General features: G+C 41.5%; 1 protein-coding gene across 3 annotated transcripts in view; it reads left to right on the top strand.

The window, feature by feature from the left end:
- The window catches only part of fam204a (family with sequence similarity 204 member A), a 114,008-nt gene that overhangs the window by 59,337 nt on the left and 35,399 nt on the right, over positions 1 to 19,272 (top strand). For all 3 annotated transcript variants that reach the window (XM_072479498.1, XM_072479495.1, XM_072479497.1), the window contains exon 7: positions 8,617 to 8,706. In XM_072479498.1, coding sequence (XP_072335599.1) covers positions 8,617 to 8,706 — 90 coding nt within the window. The remainder of the gene's footprint in view (positions 1 to 8,616; positions 8,707 to 19,272) is intronic.

The raw sequence follows: 19,272 nt of genomic DNA, 5'->3' as shown, positions 1-19,272 counted from the left end.
GACCGGTGAGCCTCACGTCTGTAGTGGGTAAAGTCTTGGAGGGGATTATAAGAGACAAGATTTATAATCATCTAGATAGGAATAATATGATCAGGGATAGTCAGCATGGCTTTGTAAAGGGTAGGTCATGCATCACAAACCTTATCGAGTTCTTTGAGAAGGTGACTGAACAGGTAGACGAGGGTGGAGCAGTTGATGTGGTGTATATGGATTTCAGTAAAGCGTTTGATAAGGTTCCCCACGGTAGGCTATTGCAGAAAATACGGAGGCTGGGGATTGAGGGTGATTTAGAGATGTGGATCAGAAATTGGCTAGCTGAAAGAAGACAGAGGTTGATGGGAAATGTTCAGAATGGAGTTCAGTTACAAGTGGCGTACCACAAGGATCTGTTCTGGGGCCGTTGCTGTTTGTCATTTTTATCAATGACCTAGAGGAAGGCGCAGAAGGGTGGGTGAGTAAATTTGCAGACGACACTAAAGTCGGTGGTGTTGTCGACAGTGTGGAAGGATGTAGCAGGTTACAGAGGAACATAGATAAGCTGCAGAGCTGGGCTGAGAGGTGGCAAATGGAGTTTAATGTAGAGAAGTGTGAGGTGATTCACTTTGGAAGGAATAACAGGAATGCGGAATATTTGGCTAATGGTAAAGTTCTTGGAAGTGTGGATGAGCAGAGGGATCTAGGTGTCCATGTCCATAGATCCCTGAAAGTTGCCACCCAGGTTGATAGGGTTGTGAAGAAGGCCTATGGAGTGTTGGCCTTTATTGGTAGAGGGATTGAGTTCCGGAGTCAGGAGGTCATGTTGCAGCTGTACAAAACTCTGGTACGGCCGCATTTGGAGTATTGCGTACAGTTCTGGTCACCGCATTATAGGAAGGAGGTGGAGGCTTTGGAGCGGGTGCAGAGGAGATTTACCAGGATGTTGCCTGGTATGGAGGGAAAATCTTATGAGGAAAGGCTGATGGACTTGAGGTTGTTTTCGTTGGAGAGAAGAAGGTTAAGAGGAGACTTAATAGAGGCATACAAAATGATCAGAGGGTTAGATAGGGTGGACAGTGAGAGCCTTCTCCCACGGATGGAAATGGCTGGCACGAGGGGACATAGCTTTAAACTGAGGGGTAATAGATATAGGACAGAAGTCAGAGGTAGGTTCTTTACGCAAAGAGTGGTGAGGCCGTGGAATGCCCTACCTGCAACAGTAGTGAACTCGCCAACATTGAGGGCATTTAAAAGTTTATTGGATAAGCATATGGATGATAATGGCATAGTGTAGGTTAGATGGCTTTTGTTTCGGTGCAACATCGTGGGCCGAAGGGCCTGTACTGCGCTGTATCGTTCTATGTTCTATAACTCTCTGTTGCACTGCACCTGTAAAGTAGGCCCTTGTGCTCCCCATAACCACAATGTATTAAAGGTTGTGTGTCAGGTGAACTCCATGATACACTTTGGGGTTCTCTAAACCCTGGCCCATAACATACTCTGATCCTTTCGCTATAAAGGCCAATACCATTTGCCTTTTTTACCACCTGCATGCTTACTTTAGCGACTGGTGTACAAGGACACCCATAAGAACATAAGAACTAGGAGCAGGAGTAGGCCATCTGGCCCCTCGAGCCTGCTCCGCCATTCAATGAGATCATGGCTGATCTTTTGTGGACTCAGCTCCACTTTCCGGCCCGAACACCATAACCCTTAATCCCTTTATTCTTCAAAACACTATCTATCTTTATCTTTAAAAACATTTAATGAAGGAGCCTCTACTGCTTCACTGGGCAAGGAATTCCATAGATTCACAACCCTTTGGGTGAAGAAGTTCCTCCTAAACTCAGTCCTAAATCTACTTCCCCTTATTTTGAGGCTATGCCCCCTAGTTCTGCTTTCACCCGCCAGTGGAAACAACCTGCCCGCATCGATCCTATCGATTCCCTTCATAATTTTATATGTTTCTATAAGATCCCCCCTCATCCTTCTAAATTCCAACGAGTACAGTCCCAGTCTACTCAACCTCCCCTCGTAATCCAACCCATTCAGCTCTGGGATTAACCTAGTGAATCTCCTCTGCACACCCTCCAGTGCCAGTACGTCCTTTCTCAAGTAAGGAGACCAAAACTGAACACAATACTCCAGGTGTGGCCTCACTAACACCTTATACAATTGCAGCATAACCTCCCTAGTCTTAAACTCCATCCCTCTAGCAATGAAGGACAAAATTCCATTTGCCTTCTTAATCACCTGTTGCACCTGAAAACCAACTTTCTGCGACTCATGCACGAGCACACCCAGGTCTCTCTGCACAGCAGCATGTTTTAATATTTTATCATTTAAATAATAATCCCTTTTGCCGTTATTCTTACCAAAATGGATAACCTCACATTTGCCAACATTGTATTCCATCTGCCAGACCCTAGCCCATTCACTTAGCCTGTCCAAATCCCTCTGCAGACTTCCAGTATCCTCTGCACTTTTTGCTTTACCACTTATCTTAGTGTCGTCTGCAAATTTGGACACATTGCCCTTGGTCCCCAACTCCAAATCATCTATGTAAATTGTGAACAGTTGTGGGCCCAACACTGATCCCTGAGGGACACCACTAGCTACTGATTGCCAACCAGAGAAACACCCATTAATCCCCACTCTTTGCTTTCTGTTAATTAACCAATCCTCTATCCATGCTCCTATTTTCCCCTTAATGCCATGCATCTTTAGCTTATGCAACAACCTTTTGTGTGGCACCTTGTCAAAGGCTTTCTGGAAATCCAGATATACCACATCCATTGGCTCCCCGTTATCTACCGCACTGTTAATGTCCTCAAAAAATTCCACTAAATTAGTTAGGCACGACCTGCCCTTTATGAAGACCCAGGTCTCGTTGCACAATCCCCTCTCTCAATTTTTGCCATACAGATAATCTGCCTTCCTGTTTTTGCTACCAAAGTGTATAACTTCACATTTATCTACATTATATAGCATCTGCCATGCATTTGCCCACTTACTCAACTTGGCCAAATCACACTGAAGCATCTCTGCATCCTCCTCACAGCTCACCCACCCAGCTTTATATTATCTGCAAATTTTAGTTCTCTCATCTAAATCATGAATATTGTGAATAGCTGGGGTCCTCGCATCAATCCCTGCAGTACTCCACTATTCATTGCCTGCCATTTGGAAAAAGACCTGTTTACCCCTACTCTTTTTTGTTTGCCTGCCAATCAGTTTTTTATCCATCTCAATACACTACCCCTAATGCCATGAGCTTTAATTTTAAACGTTCGTCTCTTATGTGTGACTTCTGTCGAAAGCTTCTGAAAGTCCAAATAAACCACGTCCACAACACTTATCACCTCTACTAGTTACAGGGGAGGCAATGGAGTAATGCTATTATCACTGAAGTACAGACCCAGGAGTTTGAATGTCATCACGGCAGATAGTGAAATTTGAATTCAATAAAATAAATCTGGAAGGCAAAGCCTTAGGATGGCCATGAAATCACTCAATTGTCGTTAAAAAACATCTGGTTCACTAATGTCCTTTAGGGAAGGAAACCTGCCATCCTACATGTGACTCCAGACCCACAGCAATGTGGTTGACTCTTAACCGTCCCCTCAAGGGAAATTAGGGATGAGCAATAAAATGCTGGCCCAGCCAGCGATGGCCGCAGCCCATGAATTTTTTTTTTTAATCCTCGAAGAATTCCAGTAGATTTGTCAAGCATGATTTCCGTTTTGTAAATCCATGTTTATTCTGTCTGATCCTGCCACTTTCCCAAATGCTCTGCTGTTAAATCTTTTATAATGAATTCCAGCATGTCCCCACTACTCATGTTGACAATTCCTGGTTTTCTCTCCACCTTTTTAAATAATGGGTTTACATTAGCTACCCTCCAATCTGTAAGAACTGTTCCATAGTCTATACATTCTTGGAAGATGACCCTAATGCATCCACTATTTCTAGGCCCACTTCCTAAAGCACTCTGGGATGTAGATTATCAGGCCCTGGGGATTTATTAGTCTTAAGCCCCATCAATTTCTCCAATGCGATTTCCCTACTAATACTGATTTCCTTCAGTTCATCCCCCTCTCTGAACCCCGTGTTCCCACACATTCCTGGTATCTTATTTGTGTCCTCCTTTGTGAAGACATAATTGTGATGAATGTAAGAAATTGTCATATTTTATATTTTATATTTTTATTGCAGTAATGTTATTAAAATCAGTGTTAAGTCCTTATGTCTGCTAAAACTGTGATTGAGGGATTGTAAAAGTGAGGTAATAATTGGTTTTGCAGGTGAAGTGTTCTGCAGATATATTTGAGAACTATTTACTTGTTTGTAGCTAGCTAATGGAATTTGTTTATGTTTAATGGACAACTAGGGTGTAGATAATTTATGGTCCTGGCTAAACAGGTCATGGAACATTTTACAGGAGGAGACCTTAGAATGCTTTGGAAACAGATGATGTATTTAAGGGGAGGAGCCAGATTTGTCTGAAAAAAGGTTGGTTCTTCCAAGGAAGAGGTTTTTCAGTCAAAGATCTTGCACAGAGAAAAACAAGTAAAAAAACTAAGTTAATTTAGTTCATGAGTGGTCTTTGAACTATATTGGTTTGCTTAATTGGAATGTAGTGGCAGGTTTCGGAAGTAAGTTTAATGTTTCTTTCACTTAAGAACTTTTCCAACTGTTAACTGTAAAACTATTTCTCTATTGCTAATGTGGTTAATTCTGTGTTTAAATTAAAGTTTGTTTTAATATAAAAGATACCTATTGGTCAGTGTTAACAATGTGGTGCAGTAATATTCCCTCACGGTTTTACAAATTGCAAATAGTGGGGCTCTCATCCAGGATACTAACCGAACCAAAGTATGCACTTAGTTGGTCAGCCATTTATTTGTTCACATTATAAATTCCCCTATTTCTGACTGTAAGGGACCTACATTTGTCTTCAATGATTTACAGTAATTTTTAATGTTCCTGGCAGGTTTACTCCCGCACTCTATTTTCCCCTTATTAATCAATCCCTTTAGCCTCCTTTGCTGAATTCTAAACTGTTCCCAATCCTCAGGTATGCTGGGTTTTCTTTGGCCAATTTTATGCCTGTTCCTTGGATTTAATATAAGCTCTAATTTCCCTCATAAGCCATGGTTTGGCTACCTTTCCCATTTGATTTTTGCGCTAGACAGGAATGAACAATTGTTGCACTTCATCCTTGCGCTGTTTAAATGATTGACATTGCCTATCCACCATCATCCCTTTAACTAACGTTCCCCAATCCATCATAGCCAACTCGCACCTCATACCATCATAGTTTCCTTTATTTAGATTCAGGACCCCAGTCTCAGAATCAACTACGTCACTCTCCATCTTGATGAAGAATTCTATCATATTATGGTCGCTCAACCCCAAGGGGCCTCGCACAACTGGATTGTCAGTTATTCCTTTCTCATTACATAATGGCCTATTCTCTAGTTGGTTCCTCAATGTATTGGTCCAGAAAACCATCCTGTGTATACTCTAGGAGTTCCTCCTCTATGGTATTGTTACTAGTTGGATTTGCCCTATCTTTATGCAGATTAAGTCACCCTTAATTGCAGATGTTCCTTTATCGCATGCTTCTCTAATTTCCTATTTAATGCCATTCCCAACAACACCACTGTAGTTTGGGGGCCTATATACAACCCCCACTCATGTGTCTTGCCCCTTGTGTTTCTCAGCTCTTCCCATGCAGATTACAAATCATCAGAGCTGATAGCTTTCTTCGCTATTGTGTTAATTTCCTCTTTAACCAGCAATGCAACTCCACCGCCTTTTCCTTTTGGTCTGTCCTTCCTAAATACTAAATACACCTGGATGTTCAATTCTCACTCCTGGCCATCCTGCAACCATTTTTTTGTAATCCCAACTATGACATACCCGTTTGCATCTATTTGCGCAATTAATTCACCCACTTCATTGCAAATTCTCTGTGCATTAAGGCACAAAGCTTGTCTTTTTTAACATTCCTTGTCCCGTTCCCATTAATTTTTACTGTGGCCCTGTTTTGATTCTGGTCATTGATTTCTTTGCCTGTCACTTTTTTTATTTCCCTTTCTTATTCCCCTTTCTGCCTTTTGTTCTTGTCTGTGTTTCCCCTGCTCTGACTCCTTTGCATAGGTTTCCCTGCCCCTGCCATTTTAGTTTAAACCCTCCCAACCACACAGCACCCCAGATGGAACTCGAGCCCACAACACCCGACTCAGGAGGCAAGTGCCTTACCCACTGGGTCATTGGAGATACTTGCAGTATTTCCCATGCAGAATTGTTTAATAACACAATTGCATACAAGAGTTAAATATTTAGACACTTTAAAACCCAAATACAGATTGACGGTGTTAATCAGAGTGCTTCTTGTCACCTTAATGGCATTGTAAAAAAAAAAGAACTGGATCTGCTGCAGTGACTGAATTGATAGACAAGTGCTAAAGATATAATTGATGAAGAACAGGTTAAAACTGGTTTAGTAAAGTGCAGATTGCAGAAATTCATCCATCACACTATCATTTAAACATTATTTTGTGTCAGCTATCATGTGATGATTTAAATCTCTTTCTAATGTCTTGAGGTAATAATCCTGTGCATGAAGAAACATTGGGCCAGGAATGGAATAATAAATCATAAGATTGCTTGAACATCGTGTGTCAAATTATCAGCTCCGAGTGGTCAGATCCTGGATATGAAATGCTAAACAGCAGATCAGTCCAATGCAATACTCTTGAATCTGAAGCATTGGCTTGTCCTGCTACAGTTGAATATTGCTTCTTATTATAGCGTCAGCTTTGTAGGTATTGCACAGTGATACAAATCCATTGCTGTTTTGCTGGTAAGAAATACCCACACACGAGAATGCTGTGGGAACAATTCAGAATTAATCTTTTCTCTGCCTGACCAATTCTGTTTGCAAAAATAATTTTCTGACTTATTTTTCTTGTTGGGCATTTATTAAGATTGAATATATTGCGAGTAAGAAAGGAGGATATTGCACTTTATAAATAGAAACTCAGCTGAAGATGTGACTGCAGTGTGCTGCAATTTTGGAAGATTTCAGTACCAAAGAACAACAACAACTTATATTTATATAGCACTTCTAATGTAATAAAACTGCTCAAGGTGCTTCACAGGAGCTTTATAAAACACAATGTGGTGCAGCCATGTACGGAGACATTGGGCATGATCTCCCGGCCACGCTGCGCCAGAAAAGCATCTCGCCGCCGCGGCGCAGCGTGGCCGGTGAAAGCCGGGAGTCCCTGCTCCCGGGATCTACCCAGCCCGCAAAGCCTCGTGAGATTCAACGCAATCTCGCCATTTTAAAAATGGCGTCCCGATCTCGTGCTACAATGGAGAGTTCCAGCGAGCAGAAATCCCCATTGCAAAAAATGGGGCGATGTGCGACCTCGGCCGTACTTTCCCTGTTTAGGCTCCTTATTCAAAGTGAGTCGCATTGAATAGCCATTTGTTTCTCGGCACTGTGAGTGCCGGGAAACATGCGGCTAAACACGCTCGCTCAGGGTCGTTGTTCTTTTTTGGGAAGATCTTACCCATTAGATCAGATGATCAAAGCTTGGTCAAAGATGTAAGTTTAAAGGAAGTCCCCCAGGAATACACAGAGGTCGAGACAAAGAGGTGTAAGTAGGGTATTCCAGAGTTTAGGGCCTAAGTAGCTGAAAACATGATTTGTGATGGTTGAGCCATTAAATCAGGAATGTTCAAGAGTCCAGAATTAGAGGAGCACTGGCATCTTGGAAGGCCCTGATCTGATTGAACGGCGGAGCCGGCTCGAAGGGTTGAATTTCCTACTTCTGCTCCGAATGCCTATGTACCTATGTTGTGAGGCTGGAGGATATTACACATTTAGGGACGGGAAAGGCCATGGTGGGATTTGAAAACAAGGATGAGAATTTTAAAATCAAGGCGCGGTATTCTCCATTCCCTCAGCCGGCCAATGGGGTTTCCCATTATGGCCATCGCACGCCGTTGGGAAACCCATGGGCGTGGGTGTGCTCCCGGTGATGTGGAGGATCCCACCGACGGAGAATTGAGTAGAAGATGTTTCTTGATTACGGCCAATGCCGATCAGGGAGCCAAAGGGCAATAAACTAATGGGATTGTTGCAAGTGGAGACACGGGCAGTACAGCTTTGGATGACCACCAGTTTAGAGAGGTGGTGGACAAGCCAAGAGTCTAGTCAAGTCTAGAGGTAAAGAAGACATCAGTGAAGTTTTCAGCAGCAGATGTGCTCAGATTGGGGCGTTGTGATGGATGTGGAATTTGGCATTCTTGGTGATCGCACAAATATGAGGTTGGAAGCTGATCTTGCGATCATATGTGGCATCAATATTGCAAACAGACTGGCTTAATCTTAGATTGTCGCTGGGGAGAAGGATCGAGTCAATAACTAATGTTAAATTACTAATATTGTTTTAGGTGCAAGATGGTTGACAATAACTGATGTTGCTTTATTTACTAGCCAATGGTTGTTCATAATCTTTTCTTGTGTATATGTTTTTAAAAAATTATTATGAAGTGTAGCCTCAGGTGGCTGAAGTTTTACATGCTGTTATTTGCAATTCACTTATTAAACTGCTCTTTCAGACAAATCTAGAAAAAAACCTTGACAAGGCCATCGCTACAGGGGATGTAGAAGAAGCAGAGAAGCTGAGTGACAGCTTAGCTGTTCGTGAGGTAAGCTGCTGAACGCCAAGCTAGGAGATTTTATCCTGATAAATTATGCTAACATTTCTTTAACCTTTCTGCGAAGGAAACAGATATTGAAATTGTTTTGCGCATTCTTGGAGACTAAGGGTGAATTTCCCCCCTTTGGTTGAGAAAGTGCAAGTCATGTTCCCGAGTACGGAAAATCAGCCCATTAGCCTGGAATTTTGGACTCCGACAGTCGGTGTGACTGCAGTCAGGACCACCCCCTTCTCGCTACAGGTCCCAGGTGGGAACGGAGATTAGCATATGCGAGGCCGGCGGGTTAGAAGCCACCTCTGCTTACTGGGACCGGCCCTGTTCTAACCATGGTTGTTAGGCCCTCACCCTTAAACCTCCCACTCTCTCGTCCACTCAATATATGCCCTCCCATTCTCCCTCCATATCCTCTTGTATCTCCCATGCCCCTTCCATTCCTCATCATATCTCCTATGCTCCCTCCATTTGCCCATAAATCTTCCATACCTCTATGCCTCTTCCATACTGCTCATATCTCCCATGCCCACTCCATACCCCCTTCTATTTCCTCGGCTTGCCATGCATTATCCATGCTCACTCACCCATATCCAGTATGTATCCAACTCAGGAGCCATATCATAACTCTGGGAAGTCTTTAAAACACCCAGAAAATAAAAATTAACCGTTCAAGACCCCTTGAAAAGACTTTCCCCTCTGATAACCTCATACATCTGTCAATCAAACAAAGCCATTCATACTCATATTTGTACGAGCTTCCCAGGTAGGGGGCGGAAGCCGCCCAGTTGGAACTCATTAAATACGATACATAAAAGCCGGCCTAAGCAGGGCCCACAGTTGTTGGTTGTCCCAACAAGGACTGGATTGGGAGAGTTACTGCCATGGGCAGAGCTTCAACATAGTTCAACAGATCCTTGTTCCACTACTGCTGGCTTTGTCAAGTTACGAAACATATTAATTGGATTTTCCTTTCTCGGCTCCAGTGCAGGATTTTGTGATGAGTTGTATAGCAGTGGACAGTGCTAGTAGTGAAATGGTAGAGGAAAAAGTGCCTGATTAATGCATTGCCTTTGCAGAGGTGTGTGAGACTCGGTCCTGAAGCTGATGTAGCGGTAGCACCATAATGTCACAAATATAATATGATATTCACAAGTGTAGCTTCATAATTACTGTGGCTGAGTCAAGCCCAGTGTTTGCACCACAATTCTCAAAGTTGCAGGTTGTAATCACATGACATGCCTAGCACGTGTTGGTATTTCCACCTTGCTGAAAAGGACTGTTTTGCCACAAGCTTTCCTTAACCAAAGGACAGCCAAGAGTAATATTTTGATGAACAGAGTGTACTCTGATGACATAGATTGCAGGTGATGTACATTAATTTAGCAGTATTTGCAATAAACGGTCTTGGATTGTTCCAGCACAATTGAATCATTTTTGCTTTCTTTACAAAGTGTGGACATTAGGTTTTTCCTGGAACCCTGACAATCCGTGATTTAAAGAGGAAATAAATTACTTCACTCATGCGGGAGAAATTCATTCCTGCAAACTTTGAATGCTGACGCGGACATGCTCTGCTTTCAGAATGTCAGCAAGAGTACATGCTGCCAATCAAAATGTCATCCTCCATTGACCTTCTGTTGGCCTTTCACCAGAATGTTAATTTTAGTCTAACTGGGAGTAATGAAGATAATGAGGTTTTTCTTTGTTCTAACATCTTCTTTGGTGCTCAACTAATGTTAACGAAGATAGGAATTGAGGTTTGTGTTGTACAGAAAATTTTAATTTGTAGGTTCATATCTAAATTAAGTCCAATTAGCATAATACATTGTAACATTATCCCTGACGGCAACAATGTACATTCTGCAATCAAGTTTAGAAATAACCTAAGTAGTTTACACAGATAAGTTGTAATTATTAACCTTAATAATAGATGTTCTTCCTGCCAAGTTTGATAAATACAAAACTGAGCTCTTAATGCAGATAGAAAAGCATTTTAAAAAATAAGTGGCGTTACTTTCTCCACCCACGTCATCCATTCACACCAATAAAGCATTTGAGTGTTGACATTTATGAAAACATGTGAATGAATTATAATTGGTGCAATATGCCAAATTTACCAATTTTCGGCTAATAGCTTTGACATTACTATTGTTGACATTGGTATGATATTGGCCTCGATTTTGAGGTACAAATAACAATGTGTAAATCAGACAGCAACTTTTGCTATCTGCAGATATGCAGATTAAGGTGGCAATTAGGAAGTTACAGTTGCTTTGTTTCCCAGAAATTGTGCTTCACCAGTATCTCGCTGAGAGACTCAGCATTAACAAACACAAAGGGCGTTAAGTTGCAGTACCTTGATGCTAGTTACCCACTAATCATGCCAGGAAAAGCTATGGCTGGTGCATTCAAGTGTCAAATTTAACAGCCTGGCAAGTGTTAATTATTAACAAGCAATCTCTCTGCCATTTAAAATTTACTTTTGAAATGTGGAGTCTCATTCCTCCAAGGTGTTGCTCTTTTTAACCTTAGTCTATTTGCTCTGTTTACGTCACCTTTGCTCATGAGTCGCCAGGTATCTTTATGATACCGCCACGTGGTTCAAGTTCAGGTTATGATTAATAATACAGCACACCGCTTAGTAAGGATTAAAACAACGGTCATTTATTATATACAACAAGCAATATTAATACCCTAATACTACTATTTATATAATAAACCTATCACTATTGGCCAATACTTAACTTTAGGAAGAGCCCACCAGGTCAGGGAAACGAATGGCTTGTCCAATCAAATCTGGCCCGCGGGATTCAAAAGGCTGCTACAGGTCGGTGGCTAGGTGTCTCTACCGGATAGCGATCGTTGGATTCAAACTTACAGTTGCCGGTGGCTGGTCTTGCGAAGGTCTCGAGCAGGCGAAGAGGAGAGAGAGCGAGGTCTGAACTTGGACCTTCACTTTTATAGGGCCCAGGGGCTTCCCGCCTCCCGGGGCGGCCCTTGACCCTGAGTCCCAAGTGATTGGATTCTGTCCCCAATCTGATTGGATTCTGTCCCCAATCTCTGGGGTCGATGTGTCCAATGGTGAGGCAATTCCTCGATCGGGGTGTGGTCGCTCACCTGTCTTTGTTTCGGCCACTGCAGGCGCCGACAGGTCTGGCCCGGTATTCAATTGCTAATATGTTGCAATTGTTCCCGGGGTTAGCCGATTTAACTGTGGATGTCTGAATAGATTGGCTGCAAACAAACCTGAATGCAACTGCGAATACCTGGGTTGATGGGCTGTTGATAGCCCTGAGTATCGATCTGGGCTACCTTCCCAGAGCCGAATATGCAAAACTGTCTGCAGCTGCCTGCTTGTGTCTTCTTGGCTGCTTTTCCCAGCAGTCTTTCGGGTTAGCCGTTTTAAACTGGGTTTTGGCCAGATTAATCGGAACGCAGCCATTTTACATGGCTACAAAGGTTTAATGACCGTGGAGATTTTTTTAGAAATATTAATTTCTTAGCTTTTTCTTTCTTATTATCTTAATTCCATTGCACATTCCTTCTCATTATTTCACTTTCTACACCAATTTTACAATTAATTAAATATTATAATTTCTGCTTCCTGGTTTATACTCTACATGTCTCAGTGAGGACTCTGCAGTCTAATTGGTTGAAAACATACACTGTTTCTTGCACTGCTCACACATGCCACAGGTCCCCTGTAGAGGGTGCCATGCTGGAATACATTTCTAAATATCTTAAGCTGCCACTCAAAAAAAATGCCCACAAAATGTCTGGGTCGGCTCAGCTATACCCTCGCCACTGACCACAGAATGGCCATTACTTTAGTAGAGGCATTAACCAATTTAAAATATTCAAAATAATCTGGTTAGTGCCTATGCTAGAACAGTGGTTTGAGGAATATTGTCACCAGTAATTTCAAGGCTAATAGGTTTGGGGGTTAAGGAAGATTTTGTCTGCACTGGTCTCGGGTTTATCTATACCACATATATTTGTGTGTGTATTAAGGTTGAATTTGATCAGTTGAGTGAGTCTCTGATAGGAGGCTTATTGTCCATTGGGGTCTCCTAGTAGTGAGTATTTGGATTGTTGCTTGTTGTATATAAATGATCTGGGAGTACACTGTCAAGTTTGTGGATTCTACAAACTTGGGAACATAGTAAATGGTGAACAGGTTCATAGCAGACCTCAGGAGAATATCGATTGGTGAAATGTGCAAATGCATGAGAGATGCAATTTAATGCAGATAAGTTTGAAATGAAGCACTTTAGGAGAAACATCGCAGAGAGACAGGATTATTTGTTTTGAGGGGGATGTTAAGGTAGAGGGCCCTGGAGATACATGTTTAAAAATGCTTGAAAGTGGCAGGACAAGTTGATTTGATAATTAAGAATGCATATGGGATACTTGGATGGCAAATCACTGGCTAGGTCTGGGCATCACACTTGAAGAAAGATATCAAGGACACAGAGGACATTTACCAAGATTAGACTAGGGATGAGGAACTTCAGTTATTTGAGAGAATGGAGAAGCCAGGATTGTTCTCCTTCATAAGAAGTCTTACAACACCAGGTTAAAGTTCAACAGGTTATTTTCAAATCACTGGCTTTCGGAGCACTGCTCCTTCCTCAGGTGAATGAAGAGGTAAGTTCCAGAAACATATATATATAGACAAAGTCAAAGATGCAAGATGATACTTTGAATGCTAGTGATTTGAAACAAACCTGTTGGACTTTAACCTGGTGTTGCATGACTTCTTACTGTGCTCACCCTAGTCCAATGCTGGCATCTCCACATCATGTTCTCCTTCGAGCAGAGATGGTGAAAGCGGGGCTTAATAGAAGCATTCAAAATTATGAGTTTTAACAGAACAGGCAGGGATAAACTGTTTGCCCTGGGCAAGTGAGCCAATAATCAGAGGTCATAAACTTAGAATATTTGGGCAAAGAATTGGAACAGAAATGAGGAATGATTTCTTTCCGCAGAAAGTTTTGATGATCTGGAAAGAAAGGCCTGAACGGGTGATTGAATCAGATTCCGCAGGAATTTTCTGAAGGCTTATATTTGAAGAGAACCTGTTTGCAGGTTATGGGGAGAAAGCTGAGCGTGGGACTGATGACAGCTCTTTCAAGAGCAGGCAGAGATGCAATGGGCCAAATCACTCCCCCTTCTGTGCTACAAGTTTCTGCATTGAAGCACTCTTTGTTCCCTGAAGGCCTGTCCCTAAAATGATTGCCACTTTTTCCTTTGTGGGCCAGTGATAGCTGGCTGGCGAATTGTGTGATTTCTTTCTACCAAGACCTTTTGCAATTGTATTATATTTCCACTCTTCTTACTGTTCTTTTCCATTTTATCAAGGAAAACCTCTCAGCCTTCCATTTCTGGAATTAAAATGCTGGCAAATGTAGTTTTGGATTTTTGCAGTTGAGGGGGTGTTCCTCATGCTCAGGATTGTAAACAGTAGTTTGGATAGTTACACAATCTGTGATGTGTTCGCCTTATAGCGTTGATTGCACGTGCATTAACATGTTTTTCAAGCCTTGACTTAGAAAGAAAAGTATGTTTATCACGATTCCCTGCTATAACCAGAAGTCATTTATGGCACCGATAAGGCAGGATTGCAAAGAATAAACTATTCATGCCTTAAAAGATAACTCCCCAATACAATGACAATGCCTAATTCTGCATTCTTTAATATGCCAATATAGAACGGCATGCTTTAACCTGGCACAGGGTAAAAGCCCACACTTTGGAATGGATTTTGGTCTCCAGGCATGAAACTGATGGGAAGTGGATGAGGCAACAGCAGTGGTTGCCTGGATGAATTGGCAAGTTACCTGCTCAAGTCATGTGTTGCTCTTTTGCATGCAGCAGTTAAGCTGCCACCCCAGCCCATTTTTTCCTGTGTCAACTCATTGAATAGGAGGCAGGAATTTAAGTGCGCCTTCAGGTTTTTAGGATCGTGAAGCGGCATAAAGGGGGATGAAACAGAAAATGCTGGAAATACTCAGCAGGTCAGTCAGCATCATTGGAATCTGTTCCCTATTCCAGGACTACTTGCCTGTGCACATTGGTACATTTGGAACACTGCCATAAGTTGTGCACCGCTACCATCCTGAACCCCAACCAGAAAGGATAACTATCAAAGCTCTAGCACAACCAAAATGCACAAGATACTGACACAACTAAACACTGTTTCCCGCTAAAGTCTTTCAGATGAGGCATTAAACCTTCTGCCCTCTCAGGTGAATGTAAAATATCCCATTTAAAAGAACAAGTGCGTTCTCCCTGACATCCTGGCCAACATTTATGTCTCGACCATACCAATGAAAAAGATTATCTGCTCATTATCGCATTGTTGTTGGTGAAAACTTGCTGGGCACAAATTGGCTGCTGTGTCTCCTACATTGCAACAGTGACTACGATTTCAAGAAAATACATCATTGGCTGGGAAGCATTTTGGGGTGTCATGAAAAATGTATGACTTTCTAACACAGCTGCTGCCCCCGGAATTAGGCAACAGCATTGCTTATAACATAAGCCATACGATAATACATGTTTACTACCACAATATGTAGTGCGTAACATTCTATATTTTATACACAACGTTTTGAATATAACCACTATTAATGTGTTGTAACCAACAAACGATTGGAAGAAGAAAAATCAGTGGGGAATGGTGCTATTTTGCTTAGTGTTTTTAATGAAGGTAAGGATTTTGTGATTTAAGATGGCCTGACCATTAACTAAAGCGTTAGATTACAAATGTAGCATTTTAATAAATCAAACAGCTCAGTGGTTGTAAAGGCTACCATCAATAGTAATTATGTATAGTTTTTTTACTGCTCAGAGCATTTCCTATAATGAAAAATTGTCATTGAAGATTCTATTTGCATCACATAATTCAGAGAACATTTATCGTGTTGAAGTTGGGGTCTAGCAGCCATCATACTTGGCCTATTCACCGAACTGAACATTTTTCTACCAATGCCTGACGTCCAGAAGTGTTATTAAGCAGTTGAATGGGAAACATGCATTGATTAATGGCAAGTAAATTGAAAACTGCATCATTTCAACAACGTTGGTAAACGATTGTTAAAATGGTAGTTTAATTGAACAGTAATAAAGTTCATATCTGATGGAAATGATAAGTAACAATTCTATGTTATTTTAAGATTGCTGCTGGGAAGAGATTGGCTTTTGCTGAGCTGTCAGAGAAATCAGCAGCTTACCTGCATGGCTATGTTTTTAAACCAGAAGTGTTTGCTATTAGCCTGAAGCAATCTCTTCATCTGAAATTTCCTGTTTGGCTGGAACTCAAATTTCACATTTTATTTGTAGTTTTAGATAACTCCTGTTTCTGCAAAGGTGCCATACTGTCTGTGAGTGCTCCAGCCCACGGCAACAATTTCATTACAATAAAACATTTTGACCTCATTTAACAGCAACAAGTACGTTTTCAGATTTTGTGTAATTTGAATGTATTAAATTATCAGTTAATGGTGAACTTTTTGCATATAAGATAATAATAATTGGATACAAACTGCATCTTTTTCCTAACTACAGCCAGGTCTAAAATAGTTGTCTGAAATTTAACTCTTTCAGCGGAATAGGAACACACCCAGATCTTTGCAAGTGGAAATTATGCCTTAGTATTGGGCTATTAACCTCGCATTTTCATTGAAGAGTTTTTAAAAGCTGGTCAAAACTTTGAGCGCCAAGCCACTCAGATGATCAAGAGCTGGGGATAATAAATGGGCTTGTTGACAAATAAAGGAACATTTTAACATGCTAGTTGAACATATTCAAGCATAGAGGGCCACAAAGTGGTCCATAATTTAGCTTAACTACTTGGAGAAAGATACAAATTCCAGTAACAAAAAGGAGAGTCTTGGCAGAATGACTGCTTGCTGTAAGTTTCTTTCATTCAATGCCAACTATTCCACAAATAGAATCAGCACTAAAATACTAAGTTCATTTTAAGTTGATTATTATTATAAAAAGGAATTTCATAAGTCATTAAGGTCAGAATGATATTTATTAGGAGCTAGATTTCTTTACCCATTTATAATGATAGATGGAAATTATATATTAAAAATCTTGCACACAGCATGCACTTGCTTCCTGGAATCATTCAAGCTGCTATATTAACCTTATCCTTTGCTTTGCTGTGAGTAATGCATCAGAAATTGTGCTAGCAGTCTTGATGTCTGGTTTCAAAACTCATCCACAAGCATTATATTTTGGAATTATGCAATTTAGGAACTTTCTACCATGAAATATCTATTATGAAATGTATTTAATTCTCTTGTATTTTCTGAAAGGTATAATTTGTTGCATACTGCACATTCTTCCATGAGAACATGAATATTTTCCTTCTACTTCAGAAATATCAGGCAGACAATTTGTTGCTGGACCCTGATGTTTGTTCTATATTGGCGTGTGGTACATTTTATGCTATCTGCTCATCAAAACAGTCAGTTTGATAGGACTTATTGCATATCAGTAGAAAAAAAGTGCAATAAGTACTTTGATCATATTTTTAAAAATTGTAGCTTGGGGTATGAATTATACATATTAATTGGTTTTTGACTTGGAAACGTAATTGTAGCTTCCATGCGAATGGGTAAACCTGCTATGCACTATAGATGTGCCTCTTATTGACCTACAGATAATTAATTCTTTTAAGAAAGTAGCAGTTTGGAAATTGAATAAAAATCTTCTGATTAACTCGTCTTGAATTCCCATACAGGCCATTTATCCTAAATTAACCCTTATTTCATCTTAAGTCCCCTTTAGGGTATAAGCATACATTAGCAATATACTTCATCAGTTTTCACTGATTTTTATCAAAATAATTCTCCTTTTTCTCAACAAAAATCAGGCTTGCATACCTTGCATTTGTGACATTAGCCTGCAAGATGTGTGCTGTTCATGCCTTTCTGATGTCACGGAGATGATGCAGACACATCTCTGGATCAAATTTTCAGCATGGGTCCTGGCTTGTTGCAAAGGATTGTATTCCTCTTGCTGTAGAAAGCATTGGTCTGATATAAAATTGAAACAGAGAATACTGAAAATACTCAGCAGCCCTGGCAGCATGTGTCAAGGGGAAACAGTTAACCAGAGAAATTTAATGCTCGCCTTGGTGAGTTCTCAGTCTGGGGATGGGGTGCAGGTGCATGTGATCAGGTGGGAAAGTATGAGATGGAGATCCTACTGCCTTCCTGCTTCCCCCGGATTAAGTCCAGGGCAGGAAGGATTGTTTGCATCTTCCCACCCACATGTCAGTTGAGGACCATACATGGGCTTTAAGAGCCTTATCCTGCCACCTTTAATGGCATATTCAACCAGCCTTGCCATGCGGAGGGTCCACCCTGTAAACCCTGATGGGTTTGTTTGTGACCTAGAAGGGAGGGATCTCTTGTTCAAAGGCACTCGGTGAATGATCAAGGAACCAAGAATAAGTAAGGTGGGGTCGTGCCCACTGAAAACCACCTCCAGCCCTTTCCTCTGATCCCCCTTGCGCTCCTGCCAATCCCTTTACTATGACCCCCCTTCCCCATCCCACCCTCACTTTTCCCCAGAGACCGATAGTGCAGCCACTGCTCCCGGTGGCACCCCTAATAACGGAATGTTGCTGCCCTCTGGTCTTCTGGCAGTTCTTGGGGAAGAATTCCTGCCCTGCTGGGAAGTCCTGCGTTTGAATGTCCCCTATGGTGCTGGAAACCTCGGCGGCAGGGTTCCTGTCGCCATTTAGAGTCTTAATTCTCTTGGGGCTCCCAGAGATCAAGTCGGCAGGGGCGACACCAGTTTTAGTGATGTATGTCCAGCCCCCAGTAGCTGAACAGTTGAATTGGCCAAAAACTATGGTGGGTATTGTTGGTTCAATCAAAATTAGTAGGTAGAAGGGCAGAACAGTGGCACAGTGGTTAGCACTGCTGCCTCATGGCGCTGAGGACCCGGGTTCAAGCCCGGCCTTGGGTCACTGTCCATGCGGAGTTTGCATCTTCTCGCTGTGTCTGCATTGGTCTCACACCCACAACCCAAAGATGTAGATGGATTGATTATGCTAAATTGCCCCTTGGGAAAAAAATGAGTAGATAGAGTTCATGAAGTGTTGTCAGAGGAGATATCTAAGGATTATGATGAGGTACGAAAAGCCATTTTAAGTGTATATGAACTAGTACCAGAAGCTTATAGATAGAATTTTAGAAATCTAAGGCAAGAACCAGGTCAGACGTATCTAGAATTTGAAAGAATCAAACAAAATAATTTTGATAAGTGGATAAGAGCATTAAAATTAGATCTAAGTTATGACGCTCTTAGGAAAATAATTATTCTGGAGGAATTTAAAGATCCATTTCCTGCAGTAGTGAGAACTCATGCAGAGGAGCAAAGGGTTAAAACTGCTAGACTGGCAGCAGAAATGGCAGATTATTTTGAATTAGTTCAGAAATCAAGGTTTGGTTTGCAACATAATTTCCAGTCTGAAGGATAGAATCTGGGAAAATAAAAACATCCACAGGTGGTCAAGGCAAAGGGGCTATTGTTGGA

The sequence above is a fragment of the Scyliorhinus torazame genome, chromosome 16 (assembly GCF_047496885.1).
Source record: "Scyliorhinus torazame isolate Kashiwa2021f chromosome 16, sScyTor2.1, whole genome shotgun sequence".
Classification (NCBI taxonomy): Eukaryota; Metazoa; Chordata; class Chondrichthyes; order Carcharhiniformes; family Scyliorhinidae; genus Scyliorhinus; species Scyliorhinus torazame.
The sequence above is the reverse complement of the archived record's forward strand: the minus strand, read 5'-3'. Positions and strand labels throughout refer to the sequence as shown.